Source organism: Chlamydomonas reinhardtii, chromosome 11, assembly GCF_000002595.2.
Source record: "Chlamydomonas reinhardtii strain CC-503 cw92 mt+ chromosome 11, whole genome shotgun sequence".
NCBI lineage: Eukaryota > Viridiplantae > Chlorophyta > Chlorophyceae > Chlamydomonadales > Chlamydomonadaceae > Chlamydomonas > Chlamydomonas reinhardtii.
Genome location: NC_057014.1, coordinates 3,151,599 through 3,173,936, shown reverse-complemented (window position 1 = coordinate 3,173,936; position 22,338 = coordinate 3,151,599). Strand labels below are relative to the sequence as shown.

At 66.9% G+C, this 22,338-nt stretch overlaps 2 protein-coding genes across 4 annotated transcripts in view; one reads left to right on the top strand and one right to left on the bottom strand.

Annotated features, from left to right (window-relative positions):
- Window positions 1-763: 763 nt before the first annotated feature.
- On the bottom strand, window positions 764-14,521 carry CHLRE_11g479350v5 (uncharacterized protein). 2 transcript variants are annotated; one of them, XM_043067697.1, is made up of 24 exons: window positions 13,975-14,521; window positions 13,677-13,790; window positions 12,449-13,473; window positions 11,690-12,173; window positions 11,220-11,315; window positions 10,902-10,988; window positions 10,571-10,686; window positions 10,213-10,320; window positions 9,925-9,973; window positions 9,658-9,750; window positions 9,144-9,372; window positions 8,627-8,999; window positions 8,256-8,337; window positions 7,662-7,973; window positions 7,291-7,440; window positions 6,960-7,004; window positions 6,479-6,748; window positions 6,165-6,248; window positions 5,914-6,005; window positions 3,278-5,620; window positions 2,448-3,081; window positions 2,009-2,111; window positions 1,561-1,673; window positions 764-1,429 (listed from the first exon to the last, which is right to left on the bottom strand). In XM_043067697.1, exons 1-24 carry the CDS (start codon window positions 14,206-14,208, stop codon window positions 1,361-1,363), a joined length of 7,305 nt encoding a protein of 2,434 aa, XP_042919703.1. In that variant the 5' UTR covers window positions 14,209-14,521; the 3' UTR covers window positions 764-1,360. The 2 variants fall into 2 exon arrangements, with proteins under 2 accessions (XP_042919703.1, XP_042919702.1); XM_043067698.1 differs by having other exon boundaries at window positions 11,690-12,170.
- A 120-nt stretch (window positions 14,522-14,641) lies between these two features.
- The window catches only part of CHLRE_11g479300v5 (uncharacterized protein), a 14,592-nt gene continuing 6,895 nt past the window's right edge, over window positions 14,642-22,338 (top strand). Inside the window, exons 1-13 of one of the 2 annotated variants that reach the window (XM_043067696.1) lie at window positions 14,642-14,794; window positions 15,060-15,896; window positions 15,998-16,167; window positions 16,298-17,095; window positions 17,371-17,433; window positions 17,718-18,425; window positions 18,632-18,784; window positions 19,170-19,247; window positions 19,534-19,619; window positions 19,877-19,943; window positions 20,223-20,610; window positions 20,857-21,562; window positions 21,797-22,148. In XM_043067696.1, coding sequence (XP_042919700.1) covers window positions 15,128-15,896; window positions 15,998-16,167; window positions 16,298-17,095; window positions 17,371-17,433; window positions 17,718-18,425; window positions 18,632-18,784; window positions 19,170-19,247; window positions 19,534-19,619; window positions 19,877-19,943; window positions 20,223-20,610; window positions 20,857-21,562; window positions 21,797-22,148 — 4,338 coding nt within the window. In that variant the 5' untranslated portion in view covers window positions 14,642-14,794; window positions 15,060-15,127. Of the gene's footprint in view, window positions 14,795-15,044; window positions 15,897-15,997; window positions 16,168-16,297; window positions 17,096-17,370; window positions 17,434-17,717; window positions 18,426-18,631; window positions 18,785-19,169; window positions 19,248-19,533; window positions 19,620-19,876; window positions 19,944-20,222; window positions 20,611-20,856; window positions 21,563-21,796; window positions 22,149-22,338 lie in introns of both variants that reach the window. The other variant, XM_043067695.1, reaches the window with a different exon arrangement.

The window sequence follows — 22,338 nt, the reverse complement described above, 5'->3', positions numbered from 1 at the left end:
CTTGACTGGTCGCAGCTGGAGACTAATGCATGGCCTTGGCGGCTTGGCCTCTACGTAGGCTTGGCTGCACGTACGGCTGCTTGACGAGGTGCCGAAGTAGGGAGGACTCTGCAGTCTGCACCTGAAGCAGCAGAGCCAAGTGCGTGCCGTACGACCGGTGAGTGGGCCCTATATGTCCCCGGTCATCGGGTCCCATCGTTATCAGCGTGCATGCCCACAAGAAACACATGCCGACATGCCGATCACACTGGAGGTTGCAACCACCGGCTGGTTGATTGGGTGCCCCGTCCTGGCCTACATACTTGCTCCTTATCCTGATCCAGGAGTCTCATAGCGTTACTCATAAACAGATTAAACGATGCACGCATCATGAGGGCGGAGGCGTGGGGGCAGCGGCGGGTATTCAGGTGCCGCCTGCTCCGGGCTGCGGCCCTGTTGGTACGTAAGCCACCCCATGCCCCTTCGCCGTGCCCCATGCCCCTTTCCCCACTCCCCCAGTTCCCTTGCTCCTCTCTTGCGGTGCCACCTTTCCTACATGCATTGCACCCTGTTGGCACCCTCGACGCAACAACCTGTCCCTGTATGTCGTGTTGGGTCCACACGCACAGAGTTGAGTGAGGACGCAGACATGCACAGGCGGTGCACATACACATACACACATGCCCGCCCCTCGCCGCGGCACTCACCTGGGTCAGGCCACGCAGCTGGCGCGTTGTCACCTCCACGCCCAGCCATGTACGGTATATGTGTGCGGTGGGGGACATGAGCTCACGCCTTACAAGCGCATTCTGCAAGAGCCGTCGTCTGCACATGTTTCTGGATTGACACAATCTGGCTCCGTCCGTCATTAAAAGTGCATGGCCCCCTTGTCTACACGTATGCACTCTGGGCGGTGGCAAAGGCGAGCCCCGACCTCCAGTCCGCCACCAGGAGCAGCGGCATCGTGCCATTCAGATTCTCACACGTCGGCTTGACAAAAGATTACAGATGGCCCCATAACTGCGCGGCAAAAGCAATCATTTCCCCCGCACACATCATGTCCCCCGCACACAATATCCCTAGTACCCACGCTTAAGGCCAGCATGCAAGCCCTGCAAGCCTGAGTCTCCATGTGCAGGTACACTTGGTGCGTGGCCGGAAACGTTTATTGTGACTGAGTAAGTGTTGCAAAATGGTTCATCATTATCCATCGCGTTAAATCCTTAAACGCCCAGCGGTGCCGCCGCCAGGTGTGTTCGTGTTCGAGCTCCCGTCGAAGTTGTCCTGCGCTGCCATACCCAAAGTACCTTACCTGCAAACCGTAAATAGGATTAACGACAAACAATAATGCATGCCCACATCGCTATCGCACTACGAGGTACTACTTCTTCTTGATCTTGTAGTCATCGCTGAGCACCAGGATCTGGTCGCCCACCTCCACCTCCAGCACCTGAACAATAGTGAAGCAGCCAGTTCGGGAGCAATGAGTAGGGCTAGCTACGAGTGGTACTGTGGGAGATAGAGGCCCCGGCATACCCCCTCTCGCGCCCTGCAATGCCTGCTGAGTGCTGGCCCACGCACCTCGTGTGGCTTGGGCACGAGGCAGCACCGCCCGTCCGAGCGCACCACGCCCAGCGCCACCTGCCGCAGCAGCCGCGTGGTCTCGCTCAGCTCGGCAAACGACAGCCGCTCGCCTGCAGGCGCGCGAGTAGACGATGGGTGGAGGGGAAGGGACGGTGAGCGCAGAGGACGAGACAGAGGGGGAGAGAGGCAACCGGTAGCCGTGCCGGAGCCCTCAGGCTGCTGGATGTAGCCGCTTGAGTTGCAGCTGCTCCGCACGCGGCGACGCTTGACACAACAAACTGTGGTATGTCAGGCGCGCTGCGCGTCCGCCGTCTGCCCCCTGGAAGCCTACGTACCCACCATTCAGCCCCAAAATAACACCCCCCCTTTGTCCGGCGCCCATGGGCTGTCATGTCCACGGAGCTGCTGGACCGACCCACCCCCGGACCCCCACCCCCAAACCCACCCGGCGCGATGTTGAATACGGCGGGGCTGCGCAGGTACAACTCCACGCCGTCCTTCTTGATCAGCTGGCTCACCAGCGCCACGTAGGCGGGCTGGGCCGCCACCTGCAGCGGCAGAGGCACAGGTAGGGGGGGGGATGATGGTACGGAGACGTGTGGCGAGGTAGACAGCAGGCGTAGGGGCGCGCAAGGTGGGCGGAGGGGGCCAGAGGATGCAGGAATGGGGTCAGGGGATGAGAGAGGGTCAAGACGGGGACAGGGATTGGAGAGGGATTGGCGGGAAGGAGGGAGGAGGTCACGTAGGCTGGTAGATGGCACGGTTGCAGCCACGAGACCGGTGCAGCGTGTGCAGTGCAATGTGGATGCGATGACAGCGGCTAGCAGTGCTCGTCGTGCGCATGGCCCCTGCTGCACACATACGGTATGAACACACCGGCGCACCTGAGTCAGCAGGGCTCCAATAAGGTCGTCTGCAAGGAAGATCTCAGGGTTGCGGATGATGGGCCGTTTATCGTACGACACGACAGGGGGCAGAGGCGTCGTGGTGCTGCCAGTGCTACTGCTAGTGCTACTGCCAGTGCTGGTGCTACTGCTAGTGCTACTGCTGGACGGAGGGGCCGGCGTCGGCGATGCGCCGCTGCTGCTACTGCCTGTGCTGGGGGCGCCGCCTCCTGTCCCTGCTGCTGCTGTGCCCGGCTGTGCCTGGCCACCGCCGCTGCCACCAGTACTGCTGCTGCCGCCGCTGCTGCTGGGCTGTGGCGTCTGGCCACCCGCTCCTGAGCTGCTGCTGCCACTGGTACCGGCAGGGCCCACCGCAGCGCCTGCTGCCGTCCCCGCCGACGTGCCGCCAGCCACACCCGGCCCACTGCTACTGCCAGCGGTGCTGCCACCACCGCCGCCTGACGGTGCACCCGTAGTGCTACTGCCGCCGCTGCTACTGCCGCCCGCAGCTGCTGCTGGGGGCGCAGACGAGCCCGCACCTGGCCCAGCCGATGGCTGAGCCTCCGTGGGAGCCGCAGCCCCTGCGGACGTCGACCCTGCCATCGCCGGAGGTGCTGGCGCCGAGCCCTCACACCTGCAATCAAGCCACCAGGGCATTCAAGCCATATATTATACAACAGATACCCCCGGGGCCGGCCCGCGCAAAGACACGCTGCGCGCCCTGGCAAGCCCATTCCATGCCATTCTGCAGGCCCCGGAACCCACCGCCCCACGCATGAGTCTCTCCCGCCACGATCCAGGAATACCGAATACGGTATGGGCTGACTCACCCAATGGGCAGTGGCGAGCTAGCCCCCGACATCATGCCATGCATTGCCGCCAGCTGCAGTGGCCGGTCCGACGCGGCCGCGCCGCCGGCACCGCCAGCCGCCACGGGCGCACTGTGGACTGCCCCCGGCGCCGCCGGCGCCGCGCCGCCTGCTGAGGCTGGCCCGCCGCCCACCCCGGGCCCAGAGGCAGCCGGGGCGCTGCTGGCAGCCGCTGTCGAGTGTGCGCTGGTGGTACTGGCGCCACCGCCGGTGCTGCTTGCACCCGATGCCGCTGCCGCCGGCAGTGCCGAGCCGCTGCTGCTGGTGGCACTGGCGCCTGCGAAAGCTGTAGCTGCGCCGGCAGCAGCACTATTGGAGGGCGCCACCGGCGCCGCCGCTGAGACTCCGGGCGCAGCCGCAACCGCCGCGGTGACAGCGGCTGTGGTTGTCGCGATGCTTGCCGTGGAGCCACTGGTATTGCTACTGCTTCCGGGGAGGTGGATGGTGGGAAGGCTGGGCAGGGCCGGGAGCAAGCCGAGACCCAGGGCCTGACCTTGGCCGGACGACAAGCCGGCAGCAGCCGCGGCAGCGGGCGCAGGAGCGGTAGCACCAGCGCCTACCCCAGCACTGCTGGAGGGTGCCGCGGCCTGATGTGCTGCTTGCTGTGAAGGCTGCTGTGGCGGCGGCTGCTGTGCCGAGGTGACCGGCACCGTCACGTGACACGACCACGGCCCCAGCCCGATCACATTCGCCGTGGGACCCGCAGCCGTGGCGCCGCCTTTCGGCGCTGTGGATGCGCCACTTGGCAACGGGGCGGTTGGCGCAGCGGGAGCCAGTGCAGCCGCAATCGTGGGCACGGCCGTTGGCGGCACCAGTGCTGACGCCACTTGTGAGATTGCCAGCGCCGCGGCGCTGGCGCTTGTTGCAGCAGTGGCCACCGCGGCCACTGGCTGCTGACTCGCGCCGCTGCTGCTGGTGGTGGTAGGGGCGGCGGGCGCCGCAGCCTTGCCGTGCTTGTTTGCTTGCGAGGTAGCAGGCACGGCGTCCACCAGCGAGCTGGCTTCTGGCTGCGCCGGTGTGCTGGACTGTGCATGGAGGAACGGAGGTAGCCACCAGGGCCTGCGCGCCGGTGGCTGCTGCTGCAGCTGCTGTGGCTGCTGGTTTGAATCGGAAGAGCTGCTGGCCTGTGCAAGGTGCACCCGGCTTTGCTGCGCAAGTTGCCGCTGCACCACCGCCCAGTGTGGCTCCGAGGCCAGCGCTTGAATGCGCGCGGCCACGTCCGCAACGCTGCCTGCTTTGTGGCTGGCCACTGGGGTCGGCGCAGCAATCGCAGAGGCAGCTGCGGCCGTGCCCGCACTCTTGCTTCTGCTGCTGCTGCCGGTTGCTGACGAGGTACCAGCCGTAATAGCAGCAGCGGCAGCCGATGACGACGAGGTGCCGGTGTCTGCAGCTGGCACGGGCGCCGCGTCCCTCCCTCCAGCCCACGTATGGACAACCCAAGTTGCAAACGGGCCAGTCCGGGTGGCTGCCTCAGCACCGGCTGGGCCTTGCTGCGAGTCCGCACCAGCCGGCGCAAGCGCAACCGATGACGACGACTTGCTAGCATCCTTGCCTGCGTCTCTGCCCGCGGCTTCCTTCTTGCTTTGCTGCTGCTGCTGCTTGCCCTTCGCGTCAGCCGCTGCGGTGCCTGCAGCCGCCGCTGCCGCGTCCTTGTCCAGGTCCGCCGCCACAACGAACTGCCGGACCGCCCGCGCAAACCGCCTGCGTGGGCCGCCCGCCCAGTCCTTGGCGGGCGCAACTACCGCCCCTCCCGGCCCCGTAGCTGCGGCCTCCTGCGCCGCCCATCGTCCACCTCGGCCGGCGGGGTCTGCTGAAGCGACAGCTGCTGCTGCCGCAGCCGCAGCGGCCGCGGCCTGCGACTCCTCCGCCTGTTCCGAGCAGCTGCCCATGTTGGACTGTGAGGCCGCCGAGTCGCGCCGCCTGCCGCCCGCCTTGCCGGCAAGCCGCTGGAGCTGCTGCTGCGTCACCGCCGCCGCGCCACCGCTCCCACTGCCGCTTGAGGCCGCCTCGCTGGCAACCGCGTCGCTGTCCTGCTGCTGACCTTGTTGCGCCGCCGCCGGCTGCGCCTGCTGGTGCGGCCACAGCTGGATCTGCCACCAGTGCGCAGGGGCGGCCGGCTGCGTGGACGCGGCCGTCGAGGTGGAAGTGGCAGAAGCAGCTGTGCCGGCGCCGGCCGCGCCAGGGACCGCGTTCTTGCCGGCTGCGGACTGCTGTGGGCACGCCTTGGCGGGCTGCTGCGCCTGCTGGGTCTGTGGCTGCGTCACGGGCTGCAGCGGCTGCATGCGGGACAGCATTTCAAAGTACCTGCAGGCACGCAGCCGAGCCAAGTAAGGACAGAGTATGCGTGCATGATGGCAGGGCATCGCCGCTCATGCCCTCCAACCCCCCTCCTCTGGCGGCGAATCCGCCACACTCCTGAGCGGCATGACTCCTGAGTACCCAGAGCCCCGGCCTGAGCTCTGGCCTCAGCCCCCAAGCCGCAGCCACAGCCCCCAAGCACCGCCGCAACCCCAAGCACCACCCCAAGCCCCAGCCTCCGCCCCAGCCTCCGCCCCAGCCTCCGCCCCAGCACACCAGAGCCCCCGATGGCAGCTCACCGCTTGGCGGTCTCTGTGGAGCCGAAGCGGTTGAGTCGCGCCACCACGTGCGGCGGGTCGCTGCGCCCGCTGGCCAGGACCGCGTCTTGCACCTGGGGTAGCGCGAGAGCGGCGCATTGCAAACCGGACCCGCGCCACACGTGGACCGCCATGTCAATGGTGCTACACGACGCGCAACGTGCAGTGCGGCAGCCCTGCGACGATGCTGCCCTGCTGACCGCCCGCCCACCTGTGTTTTGCACGCCGCTCACCTGGATCAGTCCCGCCATCACGTGCGCATCAGCCTCCCGGATGCGCTGCGTCACCGGCTTCTTGGCGCACCAGCGCTCCATGTCCTGCACGTACGACACCGCGGCATGGCGGGCGGGCGGGCAAAGGAGGGATGAAGCCTTTTTCCCGTGCGCCGGCCACTGGACACACCAACCAGGCCAGACGCTACCATGCCCGATGCTTGTGTGCACTCTCGTCAGCTGCCCCCTAGCCTGTCCCTGCGCTGAGAAAGCACGCTCTATCTACGCACTTTTCCAGCGCATCCCCTTGCACCCAGCCACCCACACGCGCCTACCTGGATGGGCGGCCGCAGCACCACGGCATCCGCTGCCTTGATGCCCGCCTCCGACAGCGCACGCAGGCTCAGCAGCCCCGGCCCGCCCGCGCCCACGCCGCCGCCTCCCCCGCCGCCCCCGTAGCTGCCTCCACCTCCGCCGTACCCGCCGTAGCCGCCTCCTCCGCGCTGCTGCTGGCTGAGCGCCACGTAGCGGATGCGGCAGGAACCGGCGCTGCCGGGCAGCTCGGGCTCGTCCTCGCCGGGCAGCTCCGGCAGGATGAAGGTGATCTGGTGTGGGTGGGCGCATGGTGGGGAGTGCAGACCGTGGAGCAATTTGATACCGTACCTCCCGTAGGCGATGCTACTTAGGGGACCGCGTGCTTGGGGAGCGAGAGGCAGCGGCGGGCGTATACGGTAAAAGGCGGGCCCGGGCCAGGTCATCCCGGGTAACTGGTTACTATTTGGAAACACTTCGACCTCCTCCTGCCCTGATGCGCACCTGGCTGCCGTCGGGCGCCGAGTCCGCGAACGCCGCCGCCACGTCCTGCCAGCGCAGGCACAGATGCGGGCACACGTTCGCAAGATGCCTAGCCAACAATTGCAGAGCGCCGCCCTGCCGACCCCTGCGGCCCCTCCGCCGCACCTGCAGCGCCCCTGGACACCGCCACACCGCGCCCTACCGCGCCTTCCACCGGCTCATCCATGCGCCCCCTTAGCATTATCGCTTGCACCTCACGCCTCTGCCTACGCTCAGCTAGTTTGGCTTGGTTTGGTCTATAGTTTGGGCTGGTATTTATAAAACCCGCCCCCCCCCGCCACGCGTCCCTCACCGGCACGTCCACTGCGCGGTAGCCGGCCACGATGATGCGCTTGGGCGGCGCGTTGTAGCCGCCGTGCCGCTTGAGCCGCTCCTGCGCCGCCGCCGCCGCGTTGCGGAACAGCGCCTCGGCGGCCGGGTGCGGCTGAGGCACGCCACGGACCTGCGGCAGGTGAGGAGAGCCGTACCGAGTGAGCGCTGGCGGACAAGGGCGGGAACGGGGTTTTTGTGTTCCTGCTTATGCTTTTAGGAGCAACGTTTGACGCGGATGGGCGGATGGGTGGGGGGTTACATTCATGACTAGTTAAGGAAGGGGGGTGGAGCTTCGCGTGCAACGTGTTGGACGTTGCGCGGCGTGATAGCTTCGTCCCAGCCTGGACGTACCCTGGCGGGTGCGAACATGACGAGCTGGTCGCTGGCGGCCAGGACCCTGGAGTCCATGGAACCGTCCGTGTGCACCGACAGCAGCCCGCTGGCCCAGCTGCTACTGCCGCTGGTGCCGCTGCCGCCACTGCCTCCACTAAGGTTCCAGCCGCCGCTGCTGCCGCCTGGTGCGCTTGCCGCGCTGCTGCTATTGCCGGTGCTACTGCCGCCGCCGGCCTGCAGCACGCCCACCACGACCGCGTCCGAGAACATGCAGCGCGCCGTGCCAAAGGTGCGGCCGATCAGCTGCGCCGGGCAGGGAACCACCATGGCCTGCAGGGCATGTCCGGAGGGGTGTGGCGGGTCAGGATCCATGGTGTGGCGGGTCAGGATCCATGGTCCACAGGATACGCAGAGAAGTAGCAATAATGCGGCACGGATGGATGACACGGGCATTGCTGGAGTATGACGGCATACGTGCACTGGCTTGTAGCATGTGACGCCGAGACGTGTATCCGGTGTATGGTAGTTTCAAAGTAGCCGCGCCGCCCGCTAATCCCCCCAATTTGGGCTGGTATCTACAACCCCCCCCCCCCCCCACACACACACACCTACCTTGACGCTGTGCGGGCCGTGCTGCAGCACGCTGCTCCAGATGCGCAACATGCCCGGCTGCACGGCCGCCTGGCACGTGAACCTACAGAGCGCAGGAGGCCAGAGGAGGAAGGCGGGAGGAGCGCAGCGTGCTTACTCGGGATGCGGAACGCCGAATGCCTGAAGCCCTGCCTGCAGCCATTGCAGCTTGTACACTCCACCACCGCTGCACACACGCGCTGCAAATGCCGCTGCCACCACGCCCTGGCCTCCGCGACAATACCGTCGCACCCTTTCGCTGCTCATCTTAGCAACATCCCCCCCTGCACTTCTCTCCCCCTCCCCCGAACTTCTTTGCTGGGCTCGAGCACACAACCCCTCCACTCCCTTACCGGTCAATGACGGATGCGTCTGTTATGGACAGCGCTTGCATGCTGCCGCCCACGTTTGCGGGCGAGGTGCGCGTGAAGGAGCTGACGGGGTCGTGCCCAATCACCACCTCGTCAGGCATCTGAAACAGCACACGCGGCCGGTGCGGCTGCAACAGCTGCTGCTGCTGCTGCCCCTGAGAGCTGCTGGTAATGCTGGTGCTACTGCCGCTGCGAGCCGTGCTACTGCCGCTGCTGGTGCTGGGCCCAGAGGCCAGGGTGGAGGGCGCGAAGAGCGCGGCCGTGGCGGCGGTGGGCGAGGCCGCACCTACAGACTGGTACGGATGCTGAGCAGGGGCTGGCAGGCCCGCGGCCGCGTACATCTGCGCCGCAGAACCTGCGCGCGCATGCATTACAAACAGACCGTAAGACCCCCAGCTCACGCACCTCAAGTCCTGCTGCCCGCATGCTGCTACGGCTCTCCTGACGCACTTGCCCCATCCCCACCTAAAACGCTCCCGCGCCCATCGCCATCGCTCACCCAGCATGGCGCCGGGCCCGCTGCCGCCGCCGGGCTCGCCCGCGCTGCGCGCCACGGCGCGCGCCTCCACCACTGCGTCCGCCGCCGCCACCTCTGCCGTGAGCGCCGCCAGCGCCATGGCGGTGCTGGCCTTGGCGGCCTCCGCCGCCTCGTGGCTGGCGGCGCCGCCGGGGTGCAGCACGATGATGGTGTGCGCGCGGGCCGCCGCCACAGTGGCCAGATCGCGCAACTGCGCGGAGGAAGGAAAAGGGGGGAGAGGGGCTGCGATGACCGGGCTCGCGCGTGTGCGTTTCTGTGTGGATGAATGAGCGTGCTCTCGAGCCGCCGCCTGCAAAAATCGAGATGCTGTGCCAAAGATTCCCTCTCAAGCCCCCATTCTGCCCGTGTGCCGCCGCGGCTCCCTGCTCCAGCCGTCACCCCACCCCGCCCCCCAACCCAACCCCCACCCCACCCCTTTCCAAGCCTCGCCCACCCCTAGCGCTGCCACCACCCCACATCCACCTGCAGCCCTCACCATGAGCGGGCTGCCGCTGCGCGTGATGACGTCCAGGCTGGCGCTGGCCAGGCGCTCCGCGATCTCATTGTCCATGTCCTGTTTGGGCGTGTCCTGTTCAGGAGGTTGGGGTCCAGCAAAGGCGGGCGGGAACGGGTTGGTGCAACGTGCGGCCTCGAGCGGTGGCGGTTTGTAGGTGAGGCAATGGGGTGGGAGGCGCACGTAAATAACAACATCGTTTCTGCGAGTTAGGCCAGCGGCGCCTGGCTTCCCCTGCCAGCGGCTCACCGACAGCAGCACCACGGGCCGGCGGAAGAAGGCGTCGTTGCCGGCGAACCTGTAGGGTTGGGGTCGTGGCATGCGACGCGTGACCAGTGACACTTCAGCATTCCCCCATCCCGCCTGTCCACCAGCTCGCATACACGTGGCCTACAGGCACGATACCCCACGGGGCCCCGCACAACATGAACACACACACACACACACACACACACACACACACACACACACACATACACAACACACACATACACACACACACACGTACAAACATACACACGCGCGCGCCCGGCCCACCTCCTGGCCAGGTCGAACTGGCGCAGCAGCGGGATGCTGTGGTGGCTCCAGTTGAGGATGAGCACGTGGTCGCGCACCCGCACCGGGTATGTGCCGGTCTTTATGGACCTGCGCGTGTGTTGGCAGGTTACTGGGGGCGTTGACCAGTGGAGGAGGAGGAGCGGGGCACCAGGTGGTCTTTTGGTGTTTGCGTTGGCGGAGCCTAGGCGGGCACGCAGGCGGCGGCAACGGTTCAAGATGGGGTTTCAGGCATGGGGGGGGGAGACAACACTGCACCACACAAGCTGACAGAACGCCTCGCACGCACCCTTTGTGTGCTTTTCCTCACTCAAACACGCGCACCACACTCCCAACACACCTGAACGTGCTCTTGACCTCGTCGCTCACAATACCCAGGAACACCGCAAAGGTGAAGATACCGGTGAAGAAGGCGGCGTTCACCACCAGAAACGAGGCAGCGTTGTTCTCGCGCACCTTGCGGCAAGCGGGAAGGCATTGGCAAGAGGGCGCCTCCCGCATGAGGATCTTGCGGCGACGAGGCGCTTTGACGCCGCGCTACTGGCATGCTGAGTCTTGGCGGAGCTTGACGAGCGCGAAGCGATAATCCACAACCCAGAAACCTCAGCCCATACTCCAGTCCTTAGTCCTACGAGAGCCCCAGCTTCCCCCGGAACCCCCAGAGATCGCACCATGTTGGTCCCGGGCATGCGGTTGAGGATGCAGTGGATCTTGATCAGCGCCTCACGAAGGTCCTGACCCGCCGCCGCGCCGCCCACCTGCAATGCGGTGGCGAGGGTGTGGTGGTGGGAGTGGGCAGGTACAACGGGCGCGAACATTGATGGCGGAAGCGGGTGTGATGGAGGCTGGGCGTGTGAGGACAAGCTACCGCGCACACGCAACAAAACAGGCGGTCGAGAAGCCATTCAGCCTGTCCCTTATCCGTCCCTTTCAGCTTCACCTCCATCGCTGCGTCCGCCCTCCACACCTCCGCCCTCCACGCCTCCTACCGCGAAGTAGTATAGACTGCCGAACACCACCACCAGCGGTATGCTGCTGGCCAGCACGATGGCAATCTTGACCGGCAGGGAGGCGTACGACCATTTCTGCGTTGTTGGGGTGGAGCATGGTGGTTGCGTTGCGCTAGTTAGGGAAGAAGCATGGGGTTTGGGGCATGGGGATGGGATAGTGGGGGTGGACCATATGGGGTGAGTATGGGCACAGCACAGCGGGGCGTCGCATATCGCACCCGGTACGAGGTGCGGAGGGACATGGCAAGGGGCAAGCTGGCGTGGTCCCGTGGCTGATATAGCTGAGGCCCTAGAAACAAGGTACCAAGTGCCTGGTGGGCAGGCAGGCACGGTGGCTTGGACCTGGCCATACGCCGATACATGACGCGGATGGCCCCGCTGGTGCTCACTGCTCGTGTCCCTCCCCGCACCCCCGCACCCCTACCCCGCACCCCCGCACTCCCCCGCACCTGGAACGCCCAGGACAGCCGCTCCAGGATGGCGTTGGTGAGCTCCTGCCACGTCAGCAGGTGCCACCGCGCCGCCAGCCCGCCCTCCACGCCCGCGCCCGCGCCGCCGCCGCTGGCCCAGCTGCTGCTCACGCCGATCACGCTGTCCAGCTGCGCCCACTTGACAGGCGCCGGCGCCGGCAGCAGCGCCGCCGCCGCCGCCGCCGCGGCTGCCGCGGCGTCCGCCGCCACCGCCATCGCCACCAGCACGCCCGCGCACACCGCGGTGCCCACCAGCGCCATCGCGCCCATCAGGGCCGGGTCCCACATGTAGTCCTCCTCATGGTGGCCGTGGTGGTGGTGGTGGCCGTGATGGTGGTGCGATTTCGTTGCATCCTCGCCCGCCCCATCCGGCTCTGCCTCGCCCTCGCCCTCCCCCCGCCCCTCCTGGTCGCCGTCGCCGTCGCCGTCGCTGCCGGTGTCCTGCTCCAGCTCCGAGGTGCTGCTGCGTGGCGTGTGCGGGGCAGGCAAGGTGCGGGGCAGGCAAGGTGCGGGGCAGGCAAGGTGCGGGGCAGGCAAGGTGCGGGGCAGGAGGCATGCAGCAGGAGACACGTAGCGTGCGGTGAGGTGGTTGCAAAGTCACGGAGGGGCGCCAATGGCAGGTGCCGAGAGGGGGTACACCGCCCTCGGTGTACCGCATGCAAGGGGCAGCGGCCAGCAGGGCCCTTCGCGGCCTGGCTGCGTACCGACATCCCGCAACAGCCACCATCGCCAACCCACCTGTAGTAAGACTCAACAGACGACGAATACTCCGCCGACTGCCCCACCCCGCCATACGCCTTGCCGCCCGTGCCATTGCCGCCGCTGATCTCGACGCTGCTCATGCTGCTCCCACTCCCACCCGCGTACTGCGCCGAGTTGCGGTTGGGCTGGAACAGCAGGTCTGCCGACTCTGCCGCCGTGCCGTCAAACACCGCCGGCTCCACCGCCGCCGCCGTACGAGCCCCCGAGGTCGAGGCCCCGGTTGCGGCGGAGCTCGGCGCCGGCAGCACCAGCACTCCCGAGGGCGTCTCGATGGTGGTGGCGGGCGTGGGCACGGTCTGTGGCTGTGACCAGGGCCACTGGATGTCGGGCAGCGAGGGCGGCCACGACAGCAGCTGCCGCAGCGCAGCCAGCAGCGGCGGGGCCTCGCCGGCGCGGCGGATGGTGATGGTCGTCACGGTGGGCGGCTCCGCGGCGGCCGCTGCTGCCGCGGCCTGGCTCGTGATGGCGGCGGCGTCAGCCAGCGCCTCGGCTATTGTGATGCCGCCGCCGCTCCGGAACGACGCCTGGCCGTCGTTCGAGCCGTTGGCCCCGCCCCTGACCTTCTCCGCGGACCGGCTGGGCGATCCGGCGGCTGCTGCCGCTGTGTTCGAGGACGAAGAAGCCGACTTGCCATACGCCTCATTCCACACGCCGTCCGGGTTGAAGCGCCCGCTGCTGGCGCCGTTGCCGGCCCCGCCACTGCCCCGCTCCCCCACGCCCTTGTCACGTTGCCATTCGCCGCTGCCCCCGCCATTGCCCGCGGCGTTCCCCGCCGCGGCTGCCGTCGCGGCCACCGCCGCCGGCGACATCAGAGAGTTGATTGCCTCCGACACAGTGGCAACCTTGGCTGTGGGGGTACCGCTGCTGCCGCCACCCCCGCTGCTACCCCCTCCTCCGCTTCCGCCGCTACGCCGGCCCTTGGATCCGGACTTAGATCCGCCCTCGCCGCCGTCCATGGAGGACAGCACCGTGGGCAGGATGGTGGCGGGTACCAGGGGCTCCTGCGCGTGTGGGGCGGGTTTGGTTGCGTGTTGATGCAAGGGTGCCGTTGTGCTGAGCAAGCTAGGTCCACCACTTGTACGTCTCATGAGACCAGGCTACTACACCAGGCCCAGTCACTGCCGGTATGCCAGCTCCAGGCACCACACCATACCACGCCGCTTCACCGGGCCAGGTCACTACACCAGGCCGCCAGGTCACTCACGGATGAGGCGGGGTCCACGTCGCGCTCCTCAAAGGAGGCCAGCGGGTTGATGCGCGGCACCGGCACGCGCTTGGTCGTGATTGTGATGGTGGACACAGAGCCGTTCTCGATGACCTGCACACATAACACACGGCTCATTGAATCGTGTGATGCGTGTGTGCAGTTCCGCAAGTGCACTCGACATGATCAACGGCACGATCCTGCCACTCCAGCCCTCCCGTGCACTGCCGTTGCCGCCTTGCCGCCTGCCAGGCTCCCACACGCGCTGGTGACAGAAGCTCAGTGTCCAGGCCCCTACCGTGGCAGTGTTGCCGCTGGAATCGGCAAAGCGATACAGGACTTCCGGCATCTCCTTTTGCTTGCGCTTTTGGGAGTGGGAGTCGTGCGGTTTTTGCTTCTTCCGGTGCGCTTCAAGGGCAGGCAGCCGCGGGCCGAACCTGCCACCCGGCACCAGCGGCGATTTGCCGAACTGGCGAGTCATCGGCTGCCCTAGGACCAGGCAAGGAGCCCGCAGCTGCAATTTGCTCTCCATGATAGGCTCCTTCCGGCTTCCGGTCAATTACTGGCTGGCTCCACACCTGGAACGCCTATAATTATCAAGTATGGCTACTTGTGCAAATTCCATCGCGCGGTCACGCCCCGGACGCAGCAAGCCGTGAAAGAGTTGACTGCTGCGACTGCCACCGCAAGGCTAGCGTGGTTGTGCCATATGCGATCAAAAGTTAATAACGTCATTTGGTTGGCTTTTCAACGTCGCGCAGGCATCGTGGAGTGCAATTGAAGCTGCCTGGGTCGTGTCGGTTTACCACCGCGTCCACCCCTAAGAACTGTCTGAGTTCAGACACTGTAATACAAGAGTACTCTATCGATATAATATGCTGCCGAGTCGAAAGGGGCACATCGCATCAACGGACAGGTTTTCGCTGCATCGGGCTCGAGCCATCTGTGTGGAGTTGCTGGCTCAAAATATAACACCAGCATCGATGTTTGAAGGACCACTGGTAGCTTGGCAGAGCTCTCAAGGATCCTGCTTAGTGCCCCAAGTAATCGGTTCCGTGAAGCGCTAGCAGAGAACCTTTTGTAATAGCGATAGCATTGGATCAAGATTGGTAGCTCAAGTGAGTGTCTCTGTGCTTGGGCAGGGCTCTCTTTGCGGCTCCAGCGAGCACAGCACGCAAGTCGCTTTTGGCGGGCTGCAGCCCTGTTGAGCCCACGTTTGCGCCGTGCTGCCGGCGCGGAGCCTAGGCTGCATTGTGATACATTGCACGCCCATCTTAATCCGCCGTCGGCTATCCTGATGCTGATTGTCGCGGGCGTGTCGCGTGGCCTGCGAAGCTCCCACACGCACGCGGCCTAACTCGGTCCCAGCCGGCCCCCGTGCAGGTGCCGCAGCGCCGCAGCGGGAGCAATAGCAGGAAGCCTACGCAGCCGGAGGGGGCCAAAACGGCTGCATGGACGGCCCTGGCGAGGCGCGAGGACGGCTCCGTAACACACGCGCCAGGCAGCAACAAACAGCAGCAGCTCCAGTCGTCGCAAAGGCCGGCGCCACAAAGGCCAGCAAGGGTAGGGCAGCTGCGGCCAAACAGACCGACGGCGGGGTTGAGCCGGACGCGCCCAGCCCTGCCATTGACGCAGGGGCGGCGGGCGCGGCGCCGCAGCTGATGGAGGTCTCACCCGCAGCAGTGGCTGCGGCGGCGGTGGAGGCAGTGGAGGCAGAGGCTGCTGAGCAGCCCGGAAAGCGCCGCACCCGGGCGGCCGCAGCTGCCGCCACACGCGGCGGCAGCTCAGCTGCGGAGCCCACAGCAGCTGGGGCTGGGGCTGCAGGCAGCCGGCGCGGCGCCGCCAAGAAGGGCGCCGGAGGCAAGTCCGCGGCAGCCGCAGAGCCGCAGAATACCGGCGGCAAGGGGAGCAGCGATGCAGAGATGGACGACGCGGTCGGGGCTCACGGCAGCGAGGATGGAGAGGGCGAAGCCGCTGTCGCAGTTGGGGAGCGCGACACCGGCGCTGGCGCTGTAGCACAGGCCCAGGCTGGCGACAAGGACGGGGATTCCAGCAATGATGTAATTGTGATATCCTCGAACTCTGGGGACGCGGGCGCCGCGGCTGCAGCAGCAGCTGCAGGCGACGACGACGACGAGGAGGATGACAGCGATGACGACTTCGAGACGCCGCAGCCGTCACAGCGCCGCTCAGCCGTAGCCGCTGCGGCTGCCGCCACTGGTAGGCCGGGCGGGTGTTATGCAGGCTTGGCGCATGTTACCAAGGTTTGGGGAATGTGGTCCAGCCGTGCTCACGGACGTTGCTACAAATGTGTGACACAGGCGCTGGGGCGCGTGGACGTCGCGGTGGTGGCAGGGCCGGAGCGGCGGGTGGGCGCGGGCGTGGACGCGGCCGGGGAGCGGCAGCAGCAGGAGCGGCCGCCGCAGCAGCAGTAGCAGCGCAGGAGGCGGAGGCGGCGGGGGACTCGGATGTGGTGGTTCTATCGGATGAGGTGAGTGCGGGCGCGTATGTGTAAGACTGTAAAAGGGCGCTGGGGCTTTGCCTGTGGCGGCGTTGCAGTGGGTTGGGGTCGTACCCCTCGAGCCACTGAACCGCCGGTCCGTGTTACACGCCAACCACAGGAGGCCGAGGAGGGCAGCGACGATGTGGAGGAGCTGGAACTGGTTGCCGAGGAGGGGGCGGGGGCGGCAGCGGGCGCGGGCGCGGCAGCGGGCGCGGCAGCGGGGCAGAAGGCGGGAACGAAGAGCAAGACCAAGGCGCGGGTAAAGGCCGGGAAGCAGGCCGCCCAGATGGCGCCAGCGGCGGCTGAGGCTGCAGCTGGCAGCGGCGCAGCGGTGACAGCTGCCGCCAAGCCGAAGCAGCGGCGCGGCAAGAAGGCCGCGCAAGCAGAGGCAGCGGCGGGGGAGGCAGGGCAGGCTGCTGCAGAGGGGACAGAGGCGGAAGGCGGCGGCGGAGTGGGCCGGGGCAAGGGCGGCGGGCGGGGACGTGGCCGCGGCCGCGGCCGGGGCGCCGCCGCGAACGCTGCCGCGGGCGCAGCCGCCGGCGAGGAAGCAGGCGCCAGCGCTGCTGACGGCAGCGCGGCGGATGGTGATGCGGCCGCCGGCCGCGGCCGGGGCAGAGGCAGGGGTAGGGGTAGGGGCGGCGACGGCCGGGGCCGCGGCCGCGGCCGCGGCCGGGGCGGCGCAGCCGCCGCCGAGGAGTCCGAGGATGCGGATGCCGCCGACGGCGCCGCCGGAGCGGATGCTGACGCTGATCCGGACAACGTGTGGGGGCCCTGGATGAACGACGATGAGGAGGGCGCTGGGTCGGAGCTGGACGCGGCTGCCAATCACGCCAAGGACATGCGCGACCCGCCGCCGGAGCTGCTCATGCCGCTGCTGCCCTACCAGAAGCAGTTCTTGGCCTGGGCGCTGAAGCAGGTGCGGGCAGGGGGATTTTCAGATTCATGATAATTTAAGAAGGATGCGGTGGTGCGGGGAAGAATGGGGCGCGGGGCATGCGTTTGGGGATTCGGGTGCGTGCGCCGGAATCCTGGTCTTGAGAGGCAGTGGTGGGTGCGGCTGCCACTGTGCCATGTTGCCGTCAGGCGTGTTTGATATTGTTGGCAATGTTTGATGATGACAAGGGGGAAGACGCAACTGACGTTCGTTCCTGTACTGTACGTGTGTGTGTGTTGCTCGTTGCGGCCCCGCAGGAGCAGGGTGGTGTGCGTGGCGGCATCCTGGCTGACGAGATGGGCATGGGCAAGACCATCCAGGTGCGGGCGTGCGGCCAGAGGGGGCAGGGCTGGGGGCAGGGCAGGGGGCAGGGGGCAGGGCAGGGGGCAGTGAAGGGGGGCAGTGCCAGGGGCAGTGCTGGGGGCAGCACATGAAGCCTCCAGCCCAGTCTGCAGTGGGAGCGCGCCTGCCTTTTGTGCGGCCTCCGCACCTTGGCAAGTATCTTGCATTTGCCAGCCCACCTGCCCTGTCACCGGCTGCTGATCCAATCCTTCTCCTCCTTCTGTCCGCCCCACCGTCTGTCCTGCCCGCGCGTGCCACGCAGGCGATCTCGCTAATCGTGACTCACCGCACAGACGACCTCGCGCCCTCCCAGGCCGCAGCTGACGCCGCCGCCGCGGCCGCAGCCGGTGCCAGCGCCGCCGCCGCAGCGGCGGCCGCCGCCAAGGCGGCGGCGCCGCGGCCTCGCATCGCACTGCGCCGGCCGGGTGCCTTTGACGAAGTCGGCGGCGCCGCAGTCGTCCACGGCGCCGCCGCCTGCGGCCCCGACTGCAGCCACCCGCCAGCTTCCCGCCAGCGGCCCTCCGCGTCAGCTGCCCCGGGCGGGCTGGGTCACGTGGCCATGGCGCCGTCAACGGACGCGTACGGCAGCGCCGAAGACTACGAGGAGCCGCAGGAGCGGCCGCAGGCTGAGGAGGAAGGGCACAAGGAGGAAGGGCACAAGGAGGAAGGAGAGGAGGAAGGGGAGGAAGAGGAGGAGAAGCAGCCCGGGGAGGAGGTGGCTGCCGGCGCCACGGCGGGCAAGGAGCCTGGCCGCCAGGGTGTGGAGGCAGCGGGGGCTGGCGGGAGCAAGGACGGCGCGGCGGAGGGGGCTGAGCCGGACGACGGGCTGTGTGTGCACCAGCGCGCGCAGCTGCGGGCGGCGGCGGCGGCGGCGGGCAAGGGCGGCGCCAAGGGCAAGGGGAAAGGCCGCAAGCCGCAGCGCTGTGAGATCTGTGAGGCGAACCTGGCGCCGCGGGCGGACCCGCTGCAGGTGCGTGTGCTGGTGTGCTGGTGTGCTGTTGTGTTGGTGTGGTGGCTGAGCAAATTCGGTGCAGTTAATGCGAAACTTAATGCACGTTTGCGCACGCAGTTAAGACGTGCTTGCCTCCCTGTCCTGCCAGAATGGTTGTCAAACTTGCATTTGGCACGCAAAGCTGACCGCCGCTCTTTGCACATGTTCCCTTTTGTCCACTCCAGGTGCCTGTCCCCGGAGGCGCTGCCGGCGCGGGTGGTGCCGCCGGCGCCGGCCCCAGCACCAGCCGCGCCGCGCCTGCTGCGCCTGCCGCCGCCGCGGCGCCCGACTACTGCAAGGCCACCCTGGTGGTGTGTCCGGTGGTGGCGATCATCCAGGTGGGGAGCGGAAAGGATGTGTTACGAGGGTGTGTTACAAGGGTGTGCTACAAGGGTGTTTTACAAGAGTGTGTTACAAGAGTGTGTTACGGGAGGGCTGGGGATAGGGAGGAAGGGGATGGGGAGGGAGGGGTGGATAGGGAGGGATGTGTAGGGAGGGACGGATGGGAAGGGGTGGATAGGGAGGGACCGGCAGGGAGGGACGCTTAGGGAGGGGTAGATAGGAAGCGAGTGGAGCGGGTGGTTGCATTTGCTTGGCTGTCCTCAACCTGGGTTGTCAGACGTGCATGCGCTTTGCGTTGTCGCGTGTGTGCCACTCTTGGTGCCGCTGAGCTTGCTCGTGTGTGTGGTTTGTTGGTTGTGTACTGTCGGCGCCCTGTTTCAGTGGCGCGGGGAGATTGCGCGCTTCACGGCACCGGGCTCGCTCAAGGTGCTGGTCTACCACGGAGCCAAGCGCGGGCAGGTGCGTGATGGTGGGTGGGTGGGTTGTAATTACCAGCCCAAACTCAACCAACCCAAGTTAAGCTAGCGGAGCACAGGCAGAAGGGGGTGGGTAGGAGCTGTAAGAGAAGGTGCGGGCGTGACGGGGGCGGAGGCAGGGATGAGGGCTGGAGCCCGAAAAGAGATGGCGGACCGGCTGGCCGGCCGCTCATTCGCTCTCCCTTTGCGTCCAAGCTCGCGCGCTCTTTACCATGAAACGATGGCACACGCCGAAACATGTTGCACGTGTGTGCTTCCTGGCCCCCCAGGTGGCGGGCGGCACGGACGGGTCGTTGCTGCGGGACGCGGACGTCGTGCTCACCACCTACTCCACCATTGAGAACGAGTTCAGGCGGTGAGCGGCGCCGGGTGTGTTCGCAGAGTTCAGGCGGTGAGCGGCGCCGGTTTGGTGTGTACATGTCACCGGCTTCGCCTATTAACGGTGGTGATGCCTGGAACCCCGGCCCAACCCCCAAACCCCCCACCAACCCAAGTCCTCCCCCATGGTCTACCGTCTACGACTTCCTTAACTAATCTTGAATGTACCCCCCCCACACACACAAGAAACGATGAAGACGCCAAAACCTCGCCCTTCCCTCCCCTCCTGCGCAGCTTCATGATGCCCAGCAAGATCAAGTGCCGCTACTGCGCCAAGCCCTTCTACCCGGAGAGGCTCAAGGCGAGTGCGCGTGGGGCTGCCACCAGTGGGGGGGGGGGGTGTTTTTGCCGTTCCCAGTAAGAAAGTAGAGACATGCAGGGGGGGGTGGGGCGTGGAGAGAGTGGGGACTAGGGGCCAGGAGCGGCCGCGTACAGCTTCTGCTGTTGGATAGCAGAGGGCACGCCTTTATGGGCGTACACGTCAAGGGCAGGAAAAGGTTGCTATAGCCCGCTATTCCATCGATTCGCAACAGCTTCGCTCCGAAGTCCTTTGGGTTTTCCTTGTGTTCGGCGGCTTCAGGTTCACCTGCGCTTCTTCTGCGGCCCCAACGCGCTCAAGAGTGACGCGCTAGCCAAGCAGCAGAAGAAGCGGGCGCGGCGGGATGGCGGCGGCAAGGCGGCGGCTGCTGCCGAGGAGGACGGCGAGGACGGCGACGAGGACGAGGAGGAGGAGGAGGAGCCGGCAACCGATGAGGACAGCGATGCTGACGCCATGGAGGTTGACAGCGACGACGTTGATGATGACGTCGACGCTGGTGGCAAGGCTGGCAGGCGCGGAAAGGGCGGAAAGGGCGGAAAGGGCGGAAAGGCCAAGGGCAAGGGCAAGGCTGCTGCAGCGCAGAAGGCCGGCAACAACAAGCGGCCCCGCGGCCTGACCGGTCTCAAGTCCATGCTGATGCCGGCGGGCGGTGAGTTGAGGGTTGTGGCTCGACACGGGATGTGCTGACTGACACACACACACACACACACACACACACACACACACACACACACACACACACACACACACACACACACACACCGAATCTTGCGGGCTGATGGTGCGCAATTCCATGCATGGCTATTATTCCTGACATTGTACTGGCAGCATTAAGTTGCAACTTACTCAAACCTGCGTGTGCTTGCGTTTGCTACTTTGGCGTCATGCCCGGCAGAAGATGAGGACGCGGCGGCGACGGCCGCCGGCAACGGCAAGGGCAAGGGCCGCGGCAAGAAGGCTGCGGGCGGTGCCGGCGGCGCCGCTGGGGCGGGGCCGAGCAGCAAACGACGGAAGACGGCTGTCGGCGGCAAGGCAGCGGCCGCAGCCGCCGAGGATGAGGAGGAGGCAGAGGAGGAGGTGGAGGATGACGAGGCCAAGGCATGGAGCAAGGCTGCCAAGGCCGCCTCCGCCGCCAAGGCCAAGGCCAAGAAGGCGGCTGCCGGCATCGACAAGGCCCGGAGCAAGAAGGGCAGCAAGAGCAGGAGCAGGAGCGGCGGCAAGGCTGCCGAGGACGAGGCTGAGGATAACGAAGAGGCGGAGGGCGAGGGCGAGGAGGGCGGCGGCGGCCGGCCGCGCCGGCCGCGCAAGGCGGCGGCGGCGGCGCGGGTGAAATCCCGCCGGGCGTCAGCAGCACAGGACGACGAGTCGGAGGGCGGCGGCAGCGGTGGTGGCGGTGATAGTGACTTCGAGCCACCGGCAAGCGGCGACGAGGAGGAGGAGCCGTCGTCGGAGGAGAGCGAGGCGGAGGAGGACGAGGGTGACTCGGGGAGCGGTGATGGCGATGATGCGGATGAGGCGGTGGACTTGGTCTCTTCCACGGACTCGGATTCGGATGAGGATGAGGAGGACGAGAGCGAGAGCGAGGACGAGGACGAGGCCGGGTGAGAAGCTTCGGCTTCGTTTGCACTTTGCGTTTTTGTATGTGGAGGGAATTGTGGATACCCGGGGATCTGAGCTGGTCTGGGTACGTGTTTGATCGTGCCTTGCTGTGTTGTCTGGGCTTGGCCCGTCACAGCAGCCCGACCAGATCAACCTGACTAAGCGACCCTGTCCGACAACTTTCCCGCATGCCGCCACCCGTGCGTTCCCTGTCCTCTGTCCCTGATCCTCGCCAGGCCATCCAAGGGCAAGGCCGGCGCCGGCGCCAAGTCCAAGGCCGCCGCCGCCGCCGGCGGCAGCAGCAAGGGCGCCGTCAAGGGCAAGGGCAGCAAGGGCGGCGGCGACGACGATGAGGAGGCGGAGAAGGCGCGGCGACGGCGGCAGCGGGAGCGGCAGAAGCGCCGGAGTGAGGCGCGACGGAGCCTGGAGGAGGCGGCGCAGAAGGACGCGGAGGCGATGATTAAGGCGGCGGCGGCGCTGGCGGCGGCGGGCGGCAGCGGCGGCGGCAAGGGCAAGGGCGGCGGCAGCCCGGGCGGCAAGGCTGGCACTGGCGCTGGCGGCGGCGCCTCTGCGTCCGTCCTGCACCAGGTGCGTGTGTGTGTGTGGGGGGGGGGGGTTGATGGGGTGTGTGTGTGTGCGTGTGCGTGTGCGTGTGCGTGTGCGTGTGCGTGTGTGTGCGTGTGTGTGCGTGGGTGTGGGTGTGTGGGTGGGTGGGTGGGTGGGTGGGTGGGTGGGTGGGTGGGTGGGTGGGTGGGTGGGTGGGTGGGTGGGGAGTGGG